Source organism: Grammomys surdaster, unplaced genomic scaffold, assembly GCF_004785775.1.
Source record: "Grammomys surdaster isolate TR1022 unplaced genomic scaffold, NIH_TR_1.0 125612, whole genome shotgun sequence".
NCBI lineage: Eukaryota > Metazoa > Chordata > Mammalia > Rodentia > Muridae > Grammomys > Grammomys surdaster.
The window spans coordinates 681,062-697,396 of record NW_021620455.1 but is presented as its reverse complement, the minus strand read 5'-3'; the positions used below and the strand labels follow the sequence as shown (position 1 = coordinate 697,396).

The following is a 16,335-nucleotide window of genomic DNA, read 5'->3' as shown; positions in this document are numbered from 1 at the left end:
GCCATCTCCCCACAGCCTCCCAAGGCTAGCGTCCACAGCCGTCTCCCTACGGACGCCCCACCCTCTCTTCAGCCGCTGGCCGGCCGAGGGTCTCACGAGACAACGCCGGTCAGGCGGGCAAAGGCGGCCGCGTCCGGACCGGCGGCTGAGCGTGACCTTGCGCCTGGGGCTCGGGGGTCGGTCGAGCCTCACCTTCCGCCACGTCCTCGTCGACAGCGCCCTTCACCTGCGAGAAGCACCACTGGAAGTCGTTGCCGCCCGCCGGGCAGCCGCCGCCTCCGGCTCCTGCAACAGAGCGCGCCGTCAGGCCGGCCCCGCCCCGCCCCACCACCGTCCATCCGCCCGCCCGCTCGCGCACGGCCCTCACCTGCCATGGCGCGGGCGGGACGCGCCCAGCTGAGCGCGGCCGACCGAGGCGCTCCGAGCGCTCAGCCCCGGCCGCCACCGCCGCTGCCGCTGCCGCCACCGCCGCCGGGGAGGGAATTTTTTCCCTTTTCAAAATGGCGCCCAATGTCCGTCGCCCCGCCGGATGACGTCATTCCCCTCCGCCTCCTCCGACGGTCAGTGCCGCGGGGGCTGCCGGGGGCGCACCGTGCTCCGACTGAGTCTGCGCGAGCTGTTTCGAGGTTGGACCTACGTAGCCGCTGCCGTCCGTGGAAAGAGTATCTTTGAATAGTCTGCCAGCAGAGATATAGGCGGCCTTCTCGAATCGTGTAAGGGCTAGGACGCGACGCCCTCTGCGTTCTTAAGGCCTCAGATTTTCTTCTGCGGGCGGCTGGACTGGATGCTCGAAGTCCTGGACTCTTCCTCCAGCTGAGCCAACGGGAACGCGGAACCTCTGTGGATCTGCCAATAGAGAGCGCTCGGCCGTGGGCAGGCGGGGCCTCTGAACCCCGGAGCACCCGGAACCCAGCACCTGCGAGCGTAATCTTGCCCATCATCCAGGCTTGCTTGCCTCCAGTATCTTTGACCCGTAACTTATGAGCACCAATCTCATCAGAGTGGTACTTCAGAGGTTCGTTGAGCTCTCAGTATAGCCCTAGGGAACCGTTGTCGATATTTGCTTTATTTGTGGGTATGTTTTTTTAGCATGAAGAGGAATTATTCGTTCGTGGGTTTGACGTATCCGAAATCACTATGAAGTTGGCAGTGAGCGTATTGCACCACTAGAGGGCAGTTGTTCCAAACCAGAGCATTCTTCACTTGACAAATGCTGTTCATTTGACAATTGCCTTTTAGCAAGTGCCTTTTCTGTTCTCTGTCTTAGCTGGGATGCTGCTTGTGTAGAGATGTTGCGTCTGTCCTTGTGGAGCTTACTCTTCAGAGGAGAAGAGACAATAAGAAAAACCTGGGGAAAGTCAAGTGGCGTAGAGTTAAATACAACCCAGAAGCAGGGGAAGGAGATTGGAGCAGTTGCTATCTTATGGAGAGCAATTGGAGGAAATAAGAGTCTCATGCCGAAGTCTTGGGCGGCTGTTAGAAGTGGGGACAGCCAGTGCACACTCAGGCCCACCCTGACCTTTTCAATGTTTTAATTTATTTTTAATTCAATTGCACACACTTTGATTAGGGTCTTGTCATGTAACCTGAGGCTGATCTCTAAATTGAAATACGTCTGCTTCCACCTTGTTGGTGCTGGGTTTACACCAGCATGGAGCACACCTAGCTTGCTTATGTGTTTAAGGGCAGCAAGAAGCTGTGGGGAGAACAGAGTGGCCAGGAAAGGCTAGTTATAGTAGTGGAGGCCTGGTGATGGGGGACAGAGGAGGAAGCTGTTTTCAGGGGGTGAGCTCTGATGAGAGGGCTGGCTGTGGCCAAGAGTTGGGAAAAGTCATAATGTAATAGTGCCTTCCATCAACAATGGCACCCAGGGTTGTTTCTGAAAGAACTGTCCCCAAGTTAAGTAGGAGCATAAAATGAGCTGCAGGTGTCTGCATGTGTGAGTATAATGGAGAAAGATAAGAGACATATGGGGTAGTGTGGGTAGGGGAGTGTAACCTTGGTGACACTCCAGAGCATCAGGAGAGTTAAGACATATGCGTAGTTCTGGGAGGAGCTTGAGGAAGGGTTTCCAAGCCTGGGAAGAAGCATTCTGAGACTGCTTGCAGAACTGAGGTCTAACCTAAGTTTATTCAGACTCCATGTAGGTATGGGTATCTCAGGTAATGCCAAGGTTGCTAAATACTCCTTTCTGCCTAATTGTGTGTGTGTGCATATGTATGTGTATATATATATATATATGATTAAAACAGCTCCCACAGATGTGTGTCTGTGTACATTGGGATGCTTCTCTATGAAGAATGACAGACTGAATGGACAGAACTGTAAGTAACTGCCCTAATAATTAGTGACAGGCAGTGTATTTGACTTACACTTCCACATTATAGTCCATCATTGAAGGAAGTCATGACAGGAACTCAAGCAGGGCAGGATCCTGGAAGCAGGAGCTGATGCAGGTCATGGAAGTGTGTTGCTTACCTGCTTGCTCCTCGTGGATTGCTCAGCCTGCTTTCTTATAGAACCCAAGACCACCAGGCCAGAGGTGGCTCCACCCATAATAGTCTAGACCCTTCTCCATCAATCACTAATAGGTTTACCCTCAGCTAGATCTGATGGAAGCATTTTCTCCATTGAGGTACCCTCCTCTCAGATGACTCTACACTGTGTCAAGTTGACATGAAATGAGCCAGCATAGGCCAAATTTAACTTTTTAAAATTTATGCACATCTATGCCCAGGCCAGAAGAGGGTGTTGGATCCTCTAGTATTGGCATTATAGGCAGTTGGGAGCTGCCTGACATAGGTGCTCAGAACCAAACTAGGGTCCTATGGAAGAGCAGCAAGTGCTCTTATCCATGAGCCATCTCTAGCCTCATCATTTTCTTTTGCTTACTCTGATATGGAGTAGGATAGTACCTGCCTTTGTTCTCCACCTCCACTCTATCCCCACTTTTCTTGCCTTTATTGTCCTCTCTAAGGATGTGGTTCTGTCCTTATACAGAGAATCCTTGTGGGTGATTTCTTAAAGGCCTTAAGCTACTGTGCTCTAGCCCCTGCCTTCTGTGATCGTAAGGTCTCCATGGCAACTGTTAGTAACTAATGAAACAAATATTGTCTGTTGAGTGAGACGGATCTAGTCTTTTTGCTCAGGAGCTCAGAGTCCATCAGGAAGGAGCAGGTTATCCTTGAACCATCTCTGTCTACTATGTAAGCAGGTTGACAAGAGGAAGTCCATGGGGTGGGGTTCTGGGCTTTAGCCAGTAAGGTGGGTGCTGAGGCTATTGGGTAGCATCTGTGATCTTGATGGGTGATAGGGGTTGAGAAAGGGGTGAGGGAATAGAGGTAGTGTGTGCTATCTAACCTTAGACAAGGAAAGTTCAGTGGCTTTGGTGCGGGAGTAAAGTAGGTGTCATTCAGATGAGACTCCCTCCGAGTAGTGCTGACAGTCGCGGCCTAACTCCAGGTTGGGTTGTAGAAACTTGCTTGACTCGTGTAGCTCTATACCAGCACTAACTTCAGTCTAAGCTCCCATCCTGATCCAGGCTTTGGGGTTCATTGGGGCTGGAAAGGAACCTAGGAGAGAGGGCAGGTGAGCATAGAGGAGCCCTGGGGACTGAGGGGCAGGGGTCCTGGGACAGTTATATCCTTGCTGGAGTTGCTAGTTCAGTTGCTAGCTTCCTTGCCTGGAATCCTTGAGTTTGCTTTTGGCCAGATTCTACTGACACTTCTAGAATTTCTAGGGTGTCACCCAAGGTATCAGAAGCAGATGTATTACCTAATATGTATCCATTGGGTCTGGTAGATGTATGTCATTGGCAAGTCAGAGGCCACTGAAGGCTTGGAGTATGAATCAGGCACTTACTGGTAAGCTCTTCCCGTACCTAGACCATACCATCCTCTCTAGATAAAGACTCAGCACAAAGTTCTTAACTTTCAGGATCCACAAGTCCTAATGTCAGGAAAAAGCACTGGCCTTACCACTTACCTGTATTATTAGTTCAGGAATTCCCAAGGCCATGGCATTTACCTATGAGAGTGCATCTGCTCCTTCTGCTGCCCTCTGGCTTCCTTGGTGCTGTTCCTCCCATGTCTGAGGGGAAGGCAAAAGTAGCAGCAAAGGGCTGAGGCCTGCTGTCTGTGCTGACATAGTGGGGTGCAGCTTGCTTTGTCCATCCTGAGCTGACACATGAGTATCAGGCATGCACTTCTCTGTTCCGCAGTTTACAGTAACATAGCAGGCTTTTAATTAGGAGCAGAGTACACACTTCATCACATCCATACACAGAAGGTTTCAGAGGCTGGCCTCGAAGCTTGGGGGTACTTTCCCTCTCTAAATTGATAGATATCTAGCATTTCTTTTCTTTCTTTCTTTCTTTCTTTCTTTCTTTCTTTCTTTCTTTTTTTTTTTAAAAAAAAACATTGCCAGCTATTTGATGTTTTTGAATCATATTTTAAAGTGAGAGAAAAGAAAAACCACTTGCTCATTTTATGTGTGTCTTTCTGAAAAAGAAATAATTCACAGATGGGGATAACTTCATTTCAAGAATAGAAATACAGCTTCCCAGTATTCCACAATATGGCTCTGTTCTCTAAATTATAAAATCAAGGCAGCTCAAGAGCAGTGCAGAGCCGGAATGGTGACAGAAGGCATGGAACTGGAGGCACAGACCCAGCTCAGCAACTTGCAATTTTTCTTCACTGGGAACCTATTTGAACTTAAATTATGCACAATAAATGTCAAATCTTTCCTCATTTATCTTAGTAACTGAGGAATTCTGTATGTTGGGGAAAGCTCTTTGTACATCACAGCTCCTTAACAATGCAAGTTGTCTCATCTTCTTGTGGGAGGAAATGTCAACTTGATTGATGTGATCTGGGGAGTGAGGGCTTCTCTGAGGAGAGCCCCAGTGCACAGGCTCCTCTCTCCTGCCTCAGCTCTGATTGCTTGCTCTGTGGGAATCCTTTTTAGGGCAGCCCTTTCATATTAGCACCTGCCAACTACCCCATGAGTCACCTTTAGAAACAGGCCACCATGAGGATCAGAACCCACACCAAGCCTAGTGACTCATTACAGCCGAGGCTCCTGCCCTTCAGTAAAAAATAACGAAGAAGGGACAGATATGCAAGAACGTGTTTGTCAACAGGCCCATGTCCTGTCCTCTGAGCCCTTAGAACTAACACAGTGGGTGCCCAAGAGCTTGGTCTTGAACTTGACAGTGGTGCCTGGGACTTACCCGAGTGTGTCTGGCCAGCCAGAGCAGCACCCTAGCTCCCCATGCAGGAGCCAGATGATTATAGGTGTCACCCTAGTGGCCAAGGCCTGGAGCCTAGCACAGTCAGGAACGGAAGCTGTGCCACCAAACTGGAAGTCTCACCTGTCCCGCATTCTCTTTTTCCTCTCCCCCTCCTTTCATTTGTTAGAGACTCATGTGGGCCATTCTGACCTTGGACTGTCTGTGTAGTCCAGGGTGACACTGAACTCCTGATCCTACCTGCCTTTGCCTTTCGAATGCTGGCATTGCAGGTGTACTCCACCACACAGGTGTTTGCTGACTCATAAGTTGTGCCACCTGTCCCTTTCTAGCTTATCTAGTTTCTTCATCACCAAGAGTTAGGGGGACAGTTCCTAACCTTGAGTGTAGGGAGTTGGGAGGGCTCCGGAAAGTAAACCAAAATTCTACGCAAGTCTTATTTGTGACCTCAATGAGATATTTGTTACTGAGTTTCAGAGAGGTGGCAATCATTTATGGGTCCCAGCCCATACATACATGTTCATATGTTCATACAAACATACATAAGTACATACATGTGTGTGTATGTATGATATATGTATGGTGTGTGGGTGTGTGTGTGTGTGTGTGTGTGTGTGTGTGTGTGTATGAAAAGGAAGTACCAGTCCTTCTTGGAGGAGCTTCTCTAGGCACAAAGCTGGCTGCAGGTACTTTCTTCATTAGGGAGCTGCTGCCCTCTGCTGGACGAGACAGAGGAAGCAACTCAGTGATCACTTTGGAAGTCCTGGAAGAGACCAAAGTGGATACTGGTTGGAATTATGTGTTCACAAAAGCATTCTGGAAAGAAAAATTCCTTGAGATCAGAGGCTGAGCCCTACCGGTATAAACTGGCAGAATCTTTACGCACTAGCACACCCACTGTAAGACCCTGGGCAGAAACCTTTTAGCCTTTTAAGTGGGGGTAAGGTCATTACGATGCATCTGAGCTATACACGTGCCCTAGCCTTGACCTTTGGCCTTGGCCCTCACTTGCTGCTAGAGATGAGGGAATGGGGGGAGGAAGAAGGGAGAGCAGGAAAGAAAAGTGAGTGGAAGCAGGGCAGGTGTGTGTACACAAGTTTGTATTCCTTGACAGCTGACCTGACCCAGCCGCCTTCACAAAGCACAATAGGTCTCTACTATCTGGGGTTTTGGGGAAAATGCAGGGCTGCCTCTGAGGTATGGCTAATTGTTCTGTGTTTGGTTCAAGGATGAGACTTTTGGGCTCAGGTCTTCATAGGAGACTCGACTTTAGCTAGGCATCTTGTTTATGGCTGTGAAGTTTTGGTAAATACATCCATGTCCTGAGAAAAATGTATCCCATGCATTCCTTGTGGTTTATTGCTATTTTGATGTAGAAATCAAGTCTCAACTTAGAGGAGAAGGCAAAGTGTCCCTGTACCGTGTGAAACAAGAAACTTAGGCTGACTAAGACTCTTGATCTGAACACATACATGGCTATGCTTGTTTTTAAGTCTGAGGTATTCTGGTTCCTCCCAGGCAGAAGCTAAGCCCACAGATTGTTTTGGGAGACATAGCCCATCAGGCAGCTTCTGCCATAGTGTCTCTCTGAGCTGGAATGCCTGGCTGACCATTCTTTAATGATCCTTGTCTCCTTTCAGCCCTTCTGTTAACCATATGCTGGTGTCACCTTAAGAACCCAGCATCTGTCTGATATAATTAGTGAAATTTCCCATGATTCTTCATGAGATATGAGAACTCCTCTAAACCTTACCTAGATGCTGAAGCCAGCCAGGGGATCTCAGGCCCCTTAAACCTCCCTGTGAGATGATATACCATTTCTCCTTAGGCTAACCCTTTCCTGTGCTGGTTGTTGAGGCAGATGTATCTGTGCTTGCATTCCCTGAACAATGAGTGAGTGGGGCCTCACTGGGACATGAGGTTCTGGATATGATTGAGATGAGAGAATTTTACAAATTATTTATTACGTGTATGGGTGTTTTGCTTGCATTGTGTATGTGTATCCCATATGTGTCTATCTTGTACAGGCCAGAAGATAGCATTGGATTTCCTAGGCCTGGAAGTGTAGATGGCTGTGAACCACCATGCTGGGAATAGAACCCTGGTCCTCTGGAAGAATAGCCAGTGCTTTTAACTGATGAGCCATCTCTCTGGCACCAAGTTGATGGTCTTGAGATAATGATAACGGATGTCTCAAGCCCCAGGTACCGTGGAAAGTGATCTTATTGTAGAGGCAAAGAGAGAAAAACAGGAGTAATGAGATGGAGACAGAACCGCTGTGGTGATGTGCTTCAGTTGTCCCTGTGGCCAGAAGGCAGAAGGAGGGACTTCAGAGCTTCTGGAAGTCACCCTCCCAGACGGCAGTGAGGCCGGTTGTGTACTTCTGATACCCTGAGCTGAGGGAGAGTACATTTTTGTTACTGAGAGCCATGAAGTCTGTGGCAGTTTGTTATAGTAGCTGGATAAAACAGTATACCAACCAGCCCTCTTTCTTTGGGCTCCTCTGTGGTGTTTGACACTAGCTCTTTGCCAGGGATGTTGTTTTATTTAATTTTTGAGATTATAATATACTTAGAACATTTCTCTCTTTCCTCTCCTCCCTCAAACCTTCCCAGGTATTCTCTCCATTCACCCTCAAGTTTATGACCTCCTTTTTAACTGTTACTGCATGCATGTGTGTATGTTTATATAGGACTATATAAGGTTTCATATATATATGTCATAATATATATATATATATATAGTACGTATGTATACACACATGCACACATCATATATATACTTAAATATAACCTATTCAGTATAGATTATACTACCTGTATGTATGTTTTCAGGGCTGACCATTTGATACTGGACATCCAGTTGCTGTGCTCATCCCTAGAGAGCTGTGCTCTCCCACCCCTAGCTTTCCTCAGTTTCCTATAGTCTTTTGTGTAGGGTTGAGTCCTGTGAGCTTTTTCCTGTCCACTTCAGTACATCCATTGGTGCTGTCCTTGTTCACCTCATGTTTGGGAAGTCATGTTGGTGAGACTTTATGAGTGTAGCCTCTGATGTTACTAGGAGACAGAATCTCGAAGCAAACTAGCATCCTGATTATCTGGCCTCTCTTTCTATCCTCTCTTATACAATATTCTCTGAGGCCTAAGTGCAGGAATGTTTTGTGCATGTAGCCACTGGGACTGCACTTCACAGCTCTGCATTTTGATTGGTTGTAGTTTTCTGTAGTCTCCATCTCGTTCGAGAGACGTTTCCTTGATGATCAGTGAAGACTATACTTATCTATGGGTGTAAGGACAGACAGATGCTTAGATTATTGTTAGAATTATGATGGTTTAGTAAGTTTGTAGTTATAGATTTTCTTCCAATATCTATAACTTCACTAGTGCTGAGTAGTTTTCAGTACCAGACACCATTTTCTTCCTTTTGAATGAGTCTTCAGTCCCTAAAGAGCTATTGGTTACCACCAAGCAATGTGGACTACTCCTGCACCCTTAGGGTTATGGTGCCATGCTGGCCATTGCTGTGATTCATAAGTGTCATAGCTGGATAGGACTGTTGGGTACTTCCCTCCTCTGGAAACTTCCATGGCTTCTTGTACTGTGAAAGCTATCCCTCAGAGACAAGACATTTACATTTTAGAGAAATCCAGCTTAGTTTTTCTTTTACAAGTTATGATTCGACTTTGGTATTGTGTCTAAAAACTCATTGCCAAACCCTATGTCACACAAAGGCCTCTCTTACAGTTTTTGTTTGTTTGTTTGTTTGTTTGTTTTTAAAGAAATGTTATGTGTTTATTATGGCCTTGCCTTTAGGTCTATAATCCATTTGAGCTATGTTTGGGAGGTGTCTAAGTTACATGTTTTTGGTCTGTGGACATGGGGTTACAGCAACTCTGGTGGAATAGACTTTCTTTGCACCATTGTTATGTCTTGGCTCCTTTGTCCGAGATCTGTTGATAACTTGTGTATGCCTATTTCTAGACTGGCTTCTCTACTCCATTGTTTTATTTATTTATTTATTTATTTATTTATTTATTTATTTCGAGTATAGTGCTGTTTTGCCTTTTGTCACTATATGAACTTATTTGACATTAGTGTTGTTCATCTGATGGTGCTGTTTTGAGGATTCTGGAATTCTGATCTTGATCCTTTTGATGCTTATGCACAGTTATAGTGTTGGTACACAGGAAAGAAATCAACTTTTATGTGGTGACTTTGTCCTGCAGCCTGGCTGCAATCACTTATATCTTTCTGGAGATATTTTTGTTGGAATTCATTTGTTGGAATTTTCCACATAGACAATGGGATAATCAGAATAAAGACTTTTTTGTGTTTCCTTTGTTGATCTATATACATTTTATTTTCCTTTCTTGTATTCTTTGGCTAGGACTTCCTCAGTGGTGCTGAGTAGGAGTGGTGATGTGGGTGCCACAGCCTTGTCCTTCCTAATCTCAAGTGGAAAGAATCTACCTTTTCTCTATTAAGAAAGAAGGTGACTTTGGTTTGTTTGTTTGGTTTTAATGTTCTTTCTTAATTTGGGAGAATTCTACTCTACTAGAATTTTACTAAGTTACTACAAAACTATCCCTTCTTTTAAAATCAGTTTATAAGATTATTTTCCAGTATCAGCAGTGAAGACATTTCTATAACCAGCTCTTTCCTCACTGCTGTTCTGTAGGTGCTGTCCTTGCTCCTGTGCCCTATGTGCTGTATGTGCTAGCCCCTCGTCTTTATCCTCAACCTGTGCCCTATGTGCTAGCCCCTCTCTTCTCTATCCCCAACCATCCAATCTCCACTACTTAAGTCTTTTCCTCATATTGGTAAAGTGGCCAGACCACTAATGGTTCAGAATGTGATATAATCAACCAGTTGTTTTGTTTTGTTTTATTTAGGGCAAATTTTCCTTTATGAAGCAGATTTAAACAATCAACTTGCTCAGACTGGTTCTCCAGTGCCTGTCTCATCGGCCTCATCACTGCTGTATGTTGTGTCTTAGGCTTAGATCCTGCTGGAAAAATACCACATGAATTTTCACTGCCAGATGCGCTACCTGAACACTGAACAGTCCCTGCTAGAACCTCTGCTGTGAGCAATCCAAAAGCTGGCCAATATTCTTCTGACTGGCCAGGCTCCAGCCCTCAAGTATTCCACCTGCTATGTTATCTGGACGCCCACTAAGTGCAGCACCCTCCACTGTGCCTTTCGGACCAGCACCAAGAAGAATGTATCCCTTCATCCCTCCAGCTAGACTACTACCAGGATCTCCAGGATCCTTTCTTCCTTCTGGACCATCACGTCCCCAACGTAGTGGTCCTTATCCAGGCCCTGCTGTACGAGTCCCTGGCCCCACAAGGCCATATGTTACAACAAATATGCCCTTTCCAGAGCTACCTAGGACAGATAGCGCACCTATAGATCCAGCTGGTCCTTCAGGTACACAGGGATCTATGTCTTCTGGACCTTGGGCACCAGGAATGGGAGGGCAGCATCCTAATGTGCCATATCTATTTCCAGGGCCATCTCCCACACCTCCTCTTCCAGTGTCAGGAGGACCACCTGTTGCATGGGTCACAGTGCCACCAGGAACCTGGGAACCACCAGCACCATATCCTACTCCTGAAGTATCATATCCTACCCTAGGACTCCAACCCTCTCCGAATAATCCTTACCAACTGCCTCCAGGACCTTCTGGTGCTTCACCAATGCCTGGTAGCCTCCATAAAGTGAATGATATCCCAGATGGCTCCCATTCTGATTCATCCAACCCGGAGAGCACCTTGGAGACCACTGGGCAACGGAAGCACCTGAAGGTAGACAACAAATCCATTAAGAGGAGACGTTCCAAGAAGAAGAGCAAGCGAGTAACCTGGGGAGACATCAAGACTTTAACTCATAAAGCCGAGACCTTGGGGAAGCAACAAGGACACAATACTACTGACCCCAAAATGATGCTGTTATGTTTAATGACTATGTTACATGTTAATTCTCAGCATGAAAGTGAAGGGTCCAAATGACTTTTGTCAAGGAGGATAAAAGGCACACCTGTAAATAAACAGTATAATGTTTTGCCAAAAAAAAAAAAAAAAAGCAAAAAACTCACAGTCAACTTGTTTTGTTCTGTGTTTTGTCCAGCTTTTCAGCTTAGTTGAATGTGTGTGGGGTATCTTCAAGGCAGTTAGGTCCTCAGGTTTCACTAGTGTACCAGCAGCATCAAGTCTGGCCTGTTCTAGGTACAGAAGCCACAGAAGCATTAACAGCTAAAGGCTTGGCAATAGTCTTAGTTGCCTATTAGGATCTGCCACCATCACTCCAGATAAGTGGTCAGGGTTGGCAGTGAAGACCAGGCCTGTACCACTGAGCGTTGTGACATACTAGGAATGAAGCTTCTCCTGAAGGGCTTGTCACCTGCCTCTTCTGGGGGGTGTGTGTGTGTTGGGGGTCAGCCTCTCTGAGACCCCTCACCCTGGACCTTAAAGTTAAGACACTGCTCTGGCTTCACCAAGTTTCTTTGGTTGGGGTGGCAGGGTTCTGGAGTCTCCTGGCATAGCCAGAGTTGCCTCAGGGAGGCTAGCCTCTTTAGATGCCACATGCACCTTCTGGATGGCATGTGCTGGTGGCCTCAGATGTTCATACATGCGAGCTTATTAGAAGGAAAATACAGAACATGGCAGGAAACGGGTATCTCTAGACATGGTGAAAGAGACTCACCACAAGGTGGCACTCTTTTACCTCATTTTAAGGGAATTTTTTTTCCAATGTAACAATTTTTGTTACTTTTTTTTTTTTTTAAACTAATTTGCCTGCCAGATAAACAGGAGGAGTCCTGATTGAGATGTACCGAGTACTGCTGGGATTCCTTGGGGTTGCCGGGTTTGTCTTCCTCTTCCCCTTCCTTTCCCATACCATCTTCTTTAGTTTCCATTATTTTAGGGGTGAGTCCTTGTCCCCTGCAAGAAAAAAGGAGACAAGATGCTCACTTCTCAAGGGTTAAATGCTGAGACTTTCTGCTGAGCTGGGAATGGAACAGTTCTGCACTGGGAATGGAACTGGGGACCCTGAGCACTGAACCAATCCCTGCTGCTGTGGCCTCTAAGGAAACATTGCTAAAAGATTTCATTCAGGTTCTGTTTGTTAACAGGAATCTGGTTTCTTCTGGAGTTCCTAGATAGAAATTTGTCTTTAGTGAGTTTCCCAAAAGGCCTTGTGAAAAAAGATTTAGAAGCTCTCTTTCACGTTGGTGCTAGAGAACCTGTCTGTTACATTACAAGGAAACAAGCTATGGGGATGGGGGCTTGGACAGCTCACAGTGCCCTGGAGCTCCAGCTTCCGGCTTCCGTGGGCATCTGGACTCAAGTATGTACTCACACACACAGACTTACACATGTATGCATGACTACAAATAATAAGAATTTAAAAAGTTAACAGGCTAGGGCTGTAATTTCATTGTTAGAGTGCTTGCTTAGCATGCACGAGACCCTGAGTTTGATCTCGTCACATAAACTGGACATGATGCTGCACATCTGTAATCCAAGCACTCAGAAACTGGAGGATTAGGAGTTCAAAGCCATCCTCAGGTACATAGTTAGTCTGAGGCCCTTGGGTTACCCAAGACTCTTGCAAACAAAGCAGGTATAATTCATAGAACTGATGGAATTACAGCTATACCTAGCATCTTTTGAGCAACTCCACTGTTCTCAGGGCCCTACCACTGTACAAAGCTGCAGGGATAGGTCTGGATCCTTCACCATGACCAAAACTGTGGGTATGAGGAAGTCTTGAGGTCCTGGGACATCTTATAACCTGAGGGAGTACCAAATGACTAATTTCAGGACAAAGCCACAGTGGGCAAGCACTATCTAGATTGTAGTAGCTAATAGAGACATTGAAGGAATGAGAAGGAAGAACTAGAGTAAGGAAGATTTCCATTTTGGGTGGAGTAGTGGGGACCCTCTGCTCTTACTGGCAGGGTTGCACCTTGGGTCTGTCTCCCCTCTCACAGTCTCCTGGTTCTTAGGCTGCTTTTTTGGTTTCCTGGATTTCCCCCCTGTGCTTCTGGCCTCTGGGAAGCTCTGCTTATCAAAACAGGCTTCTTGCTTCTGTGGCCTCAGGCTGAGTGTTTCTAAGCCTAGAACTACCTTGTACTTCAAAGGGGGATATTGGGGAGTGTCTGTGGGGCTATAGACAGGGATATGGCCTGGCCACATCGGAATATATGGCTGTTGGTTCAGAATGAGTCCCAGTCCTTTAGGTCTTTGCTCAGGGCTGCCAGAGACCTGGGCTGGGTGGTACTTAGGGCAAGTAGAAGCAAAGCCATTACTCAGAGCCCTCCACCACCAGTCTGTACACCCTGCTCATCATGCAGCCTGCACACCGTGTCTAGTACCGTTATTTGCTCAGGAAATTGTTTATTTTGAGACAGTCTTGTATGAGGGAGCCATGGGGGACCTGAACACATCAGGGATCATGGAGACCCTGGCCTCCCGAAGACTGGCCAGTGGGTCTGGCTGTTTCGAAGGGCCACAGATGCTTTGTCCCTCAGGGCAGCTGGGCCAATGTGGGCTAGTTTCACACATGTTGAGTTGAAGAATGAATGTCCTGTTCTTAAGCCCAGTACCAAAAAGCTTTGGGCTACCTTTCTTATGGCCCTTTAGCATCTGGTCACTCTGAATCCTGGCCCATGTGGATATCCTCTTTTGGTTGTGGATTGGTTAACTTTTTAGATACCTTTCCAGCATGCTTCTGGGAATACTCAATACCCCAGGCTGGCCACCTGTCCCCTAGTATGTCCTTTCTATACTGCCCAGCAGTGAATCTGACATCCGCATGTTTCTCAGGGCTACAAATGGTGGCAGAACAAAAGAGCAGACCCTTTGGGAATTCTGGGCCAGAGGCTATCCTGAGAACTGAGCTAGACCCTTTCAGAGTGACTGGCCAGGTCACCTGAGTTACCCCAGGTTAGATGAACAGCTGCAAAGTCTCTAACTAGAAATAAGCACTATTTGTGGTATAGACACACAAGACTGTCTCCTCCCTGGGGGCTTTTACACTATGAGCAGCCTTCCTGTTACAGACTGTTTTAAGGAACATGATTCCACTCCTCACTAAATTGTACGAACCCTCTAAATTACTTGATGTTTTAAATGCACAAACTTCGAATGTGCTTCTGGACATTTCTATCCCCACATCTGAAGATTCACATCTCTTTAACTTGGTGCTCATTTTATGTTGAATGTTGTAATACTTGTCATTTCAAACTAATATATCAGAGTCAGGGGAGAATAATTTACTTGGAAAACCAAGACTCCATAAATACAATAAGTAACAGCACGCAAGCGACTTGAATACATTTACAGAGTTCTGAGGTGGAATGGCAGCCTAGGACTCTCCTTGTTAGTTAACAACACAGGACTCATGCTGACCTGTGCTGGAGGTAGAGGATTTCTAGAGGCTCCACACCATCCCCTTCCCTCCCTCATAGATCTTGGACCATGTGGTTGATGGCAGTGGTGTTTGCCTCTGACGTTAGGGAGGGATGAGAGATCCAGGACGGGTGTGGAAGCTTCCTGGGCCTTGTTAATGACACCTCTAGGGCTGCTGTGGAAGAAAGGTTGCCAGGAGAAAATTCATGCTTGGCTTTAACTGCCCTTGCTCAGCAGAGCTTAGTCACACCTTGGAGTGGGTGTTCTCCTCTATTCTATTGTAGCAGAGACACACAATATCCTGGAGAAAAATGATGAGCTTTTCAGAACACCAGTTTTACTCCACAAGAACTTGCTGACATGCTGTTTTATGTACTAAAAAGAAGGCAGTCAGCATGGTGACTCATACTGTTATCCCAGTACTTGGAGGCTGAGGCAGGAGGATGGTGAGTTCCAGGCCAACTTGGGCTACACATTGAGACTGTCTAAAAATAAACAAAACTAAACAAAGACCTTATCAATCAGTGACAGAGTTAAGGAGTATATTATAGATCACAAAATCCTGACAGTTAAAAAGAAAAAAACTAAGTTGTTTTCTTCCTATGAGTGTCAGCTGAGGCCACGCCCCACATGCCTGTTAAAGTGTATCCGATTATCCCTCAGTGTTCTGACACAGTCATCCCCAGCAGTGCTGTTAGGCAAGTTGCTCAGGATCTAGGAGTCTCAATTTCCAGGCTCCCATCCCTGGACAGGTCTGTGCCTAGTGTTCTTTCTCATCAGCCTGGAACCTGCTACTCTGGTTTGTTTATTTATTTATTTATTTATTTATTTATTTATTTAATTGATTTGGTGTGGGGATTAAACCTAGGGCCAGTTTTTTTAGTGCAAGGGAATCTTCCAGGATTCCCGAGTGCTCGGTAAGCACTCCTCACTGAGCTACCACACACAGCACTTTACTCTGACCTTTTGTACTGTGTTGGGGCTGAAACCCAGGGTCTTGTCTACACTAGCTGTTTTTGGTTACTTTTCTCGTTGCTATGATAAAATGCCTGAACAAAACAATTTAAGGAAGGCAAACTTTGTTTTGGCATGGTCACTGGGATCCAAACACATGTCTTCGTTTGTCCAGGAAACTTTCTCACCTGCTAAGTGTGTAGTCCATCATGACAGAGAAGACATGGCAGCAGGAATGAGGCAGCCAGATACACTGTACCTAATGTCAGAGAGCAGAAAGACAAATGCTTTGCTCCCATTTTTTTCTTTCTCCTCCTCCGGCTCCTGCTCCTCCTCTTTTTGAAACAGGGTCTCACTATGTAGCTGTGGCTGCTCTGTAGACCAGACCAAACTCACAGAGGTCCTCTTCCTCTGCCCCTCAAGTGCTAGGATTAGACATGTATGGCCCTTCACCTAAACTAGGTTTCTTAGTATTCACCCTGGGACCCCAGCCCATGGGATGTGATGGAGTGGTGCCACCCACATTTAAAGTAGGGTTCATCCCCCAGTTAAACCTCTCTGCAAACACCCTTACATGGATGCCTTGGAGCGAAGATTAACTGCCACACCAGGCAAGCTCTCTACCATTGGGCTACTTACTCAGTGTCCAACTATCCTGCCCCCCCCACTTCTCTCCCCCTCCCCCTCTCTATCCCCTCCCCCTTCCCCTCCC

The 16,335-nt window shown here is 46.5% G+C and overlaps 1 protein-coding gene across 6 annotated transcripts; it reads left to right on the top strand.

Annotated features, from left to right (window-relative positions):
* The first annotated feature begins 615 nt into the window (after nt 1-615).
* LOC114638616 (MAPK-interacting and spindle-stabilizing protein) lies at nt 616-11,318 on the top strand. Of its 6 annotated transcripts, none has more exons than XM_028787183.1 (2): nt 616-1,015; nt 10,247-11,318. In XM_028787183.1, exon 2 carries the CDS (start codon nt 10,407-10,409, stop codon nt 11,262-11,264), a length of 858 nt encoding a protein of 285 aa, XP_028643016.1. In that variant the 5' UTR covers nt 616-1,015; nt 10,247-10,406; the 3' UTR covers nt 11,265-11,318. The 6 variants fall into 6 exon arrangements, with proteins under 6 accessions (XP_028643016.1, XP_028643013.1, XP_028643018.1 ...); XM_028787180.1 differs by having other exon boundaries at nt 10,143-11,318; XM_028787185.1 differs by lacking the exon at nt 616-1,015 and adding an exon at nt 5,509-7,455.
* Nucleotides 11,319-16,335: the final 5,017 nt, after the last annotated feature.

Excerpts from the sequence above, each read along its gene's own strand:
- LOC114638616 (XM_028787183.1), top strand. The coding sequence starts at position 10,407 with ATGTTATCTGGACGCCCACTAAGTGCAGCACCCTCCACTGTGCCTTTC.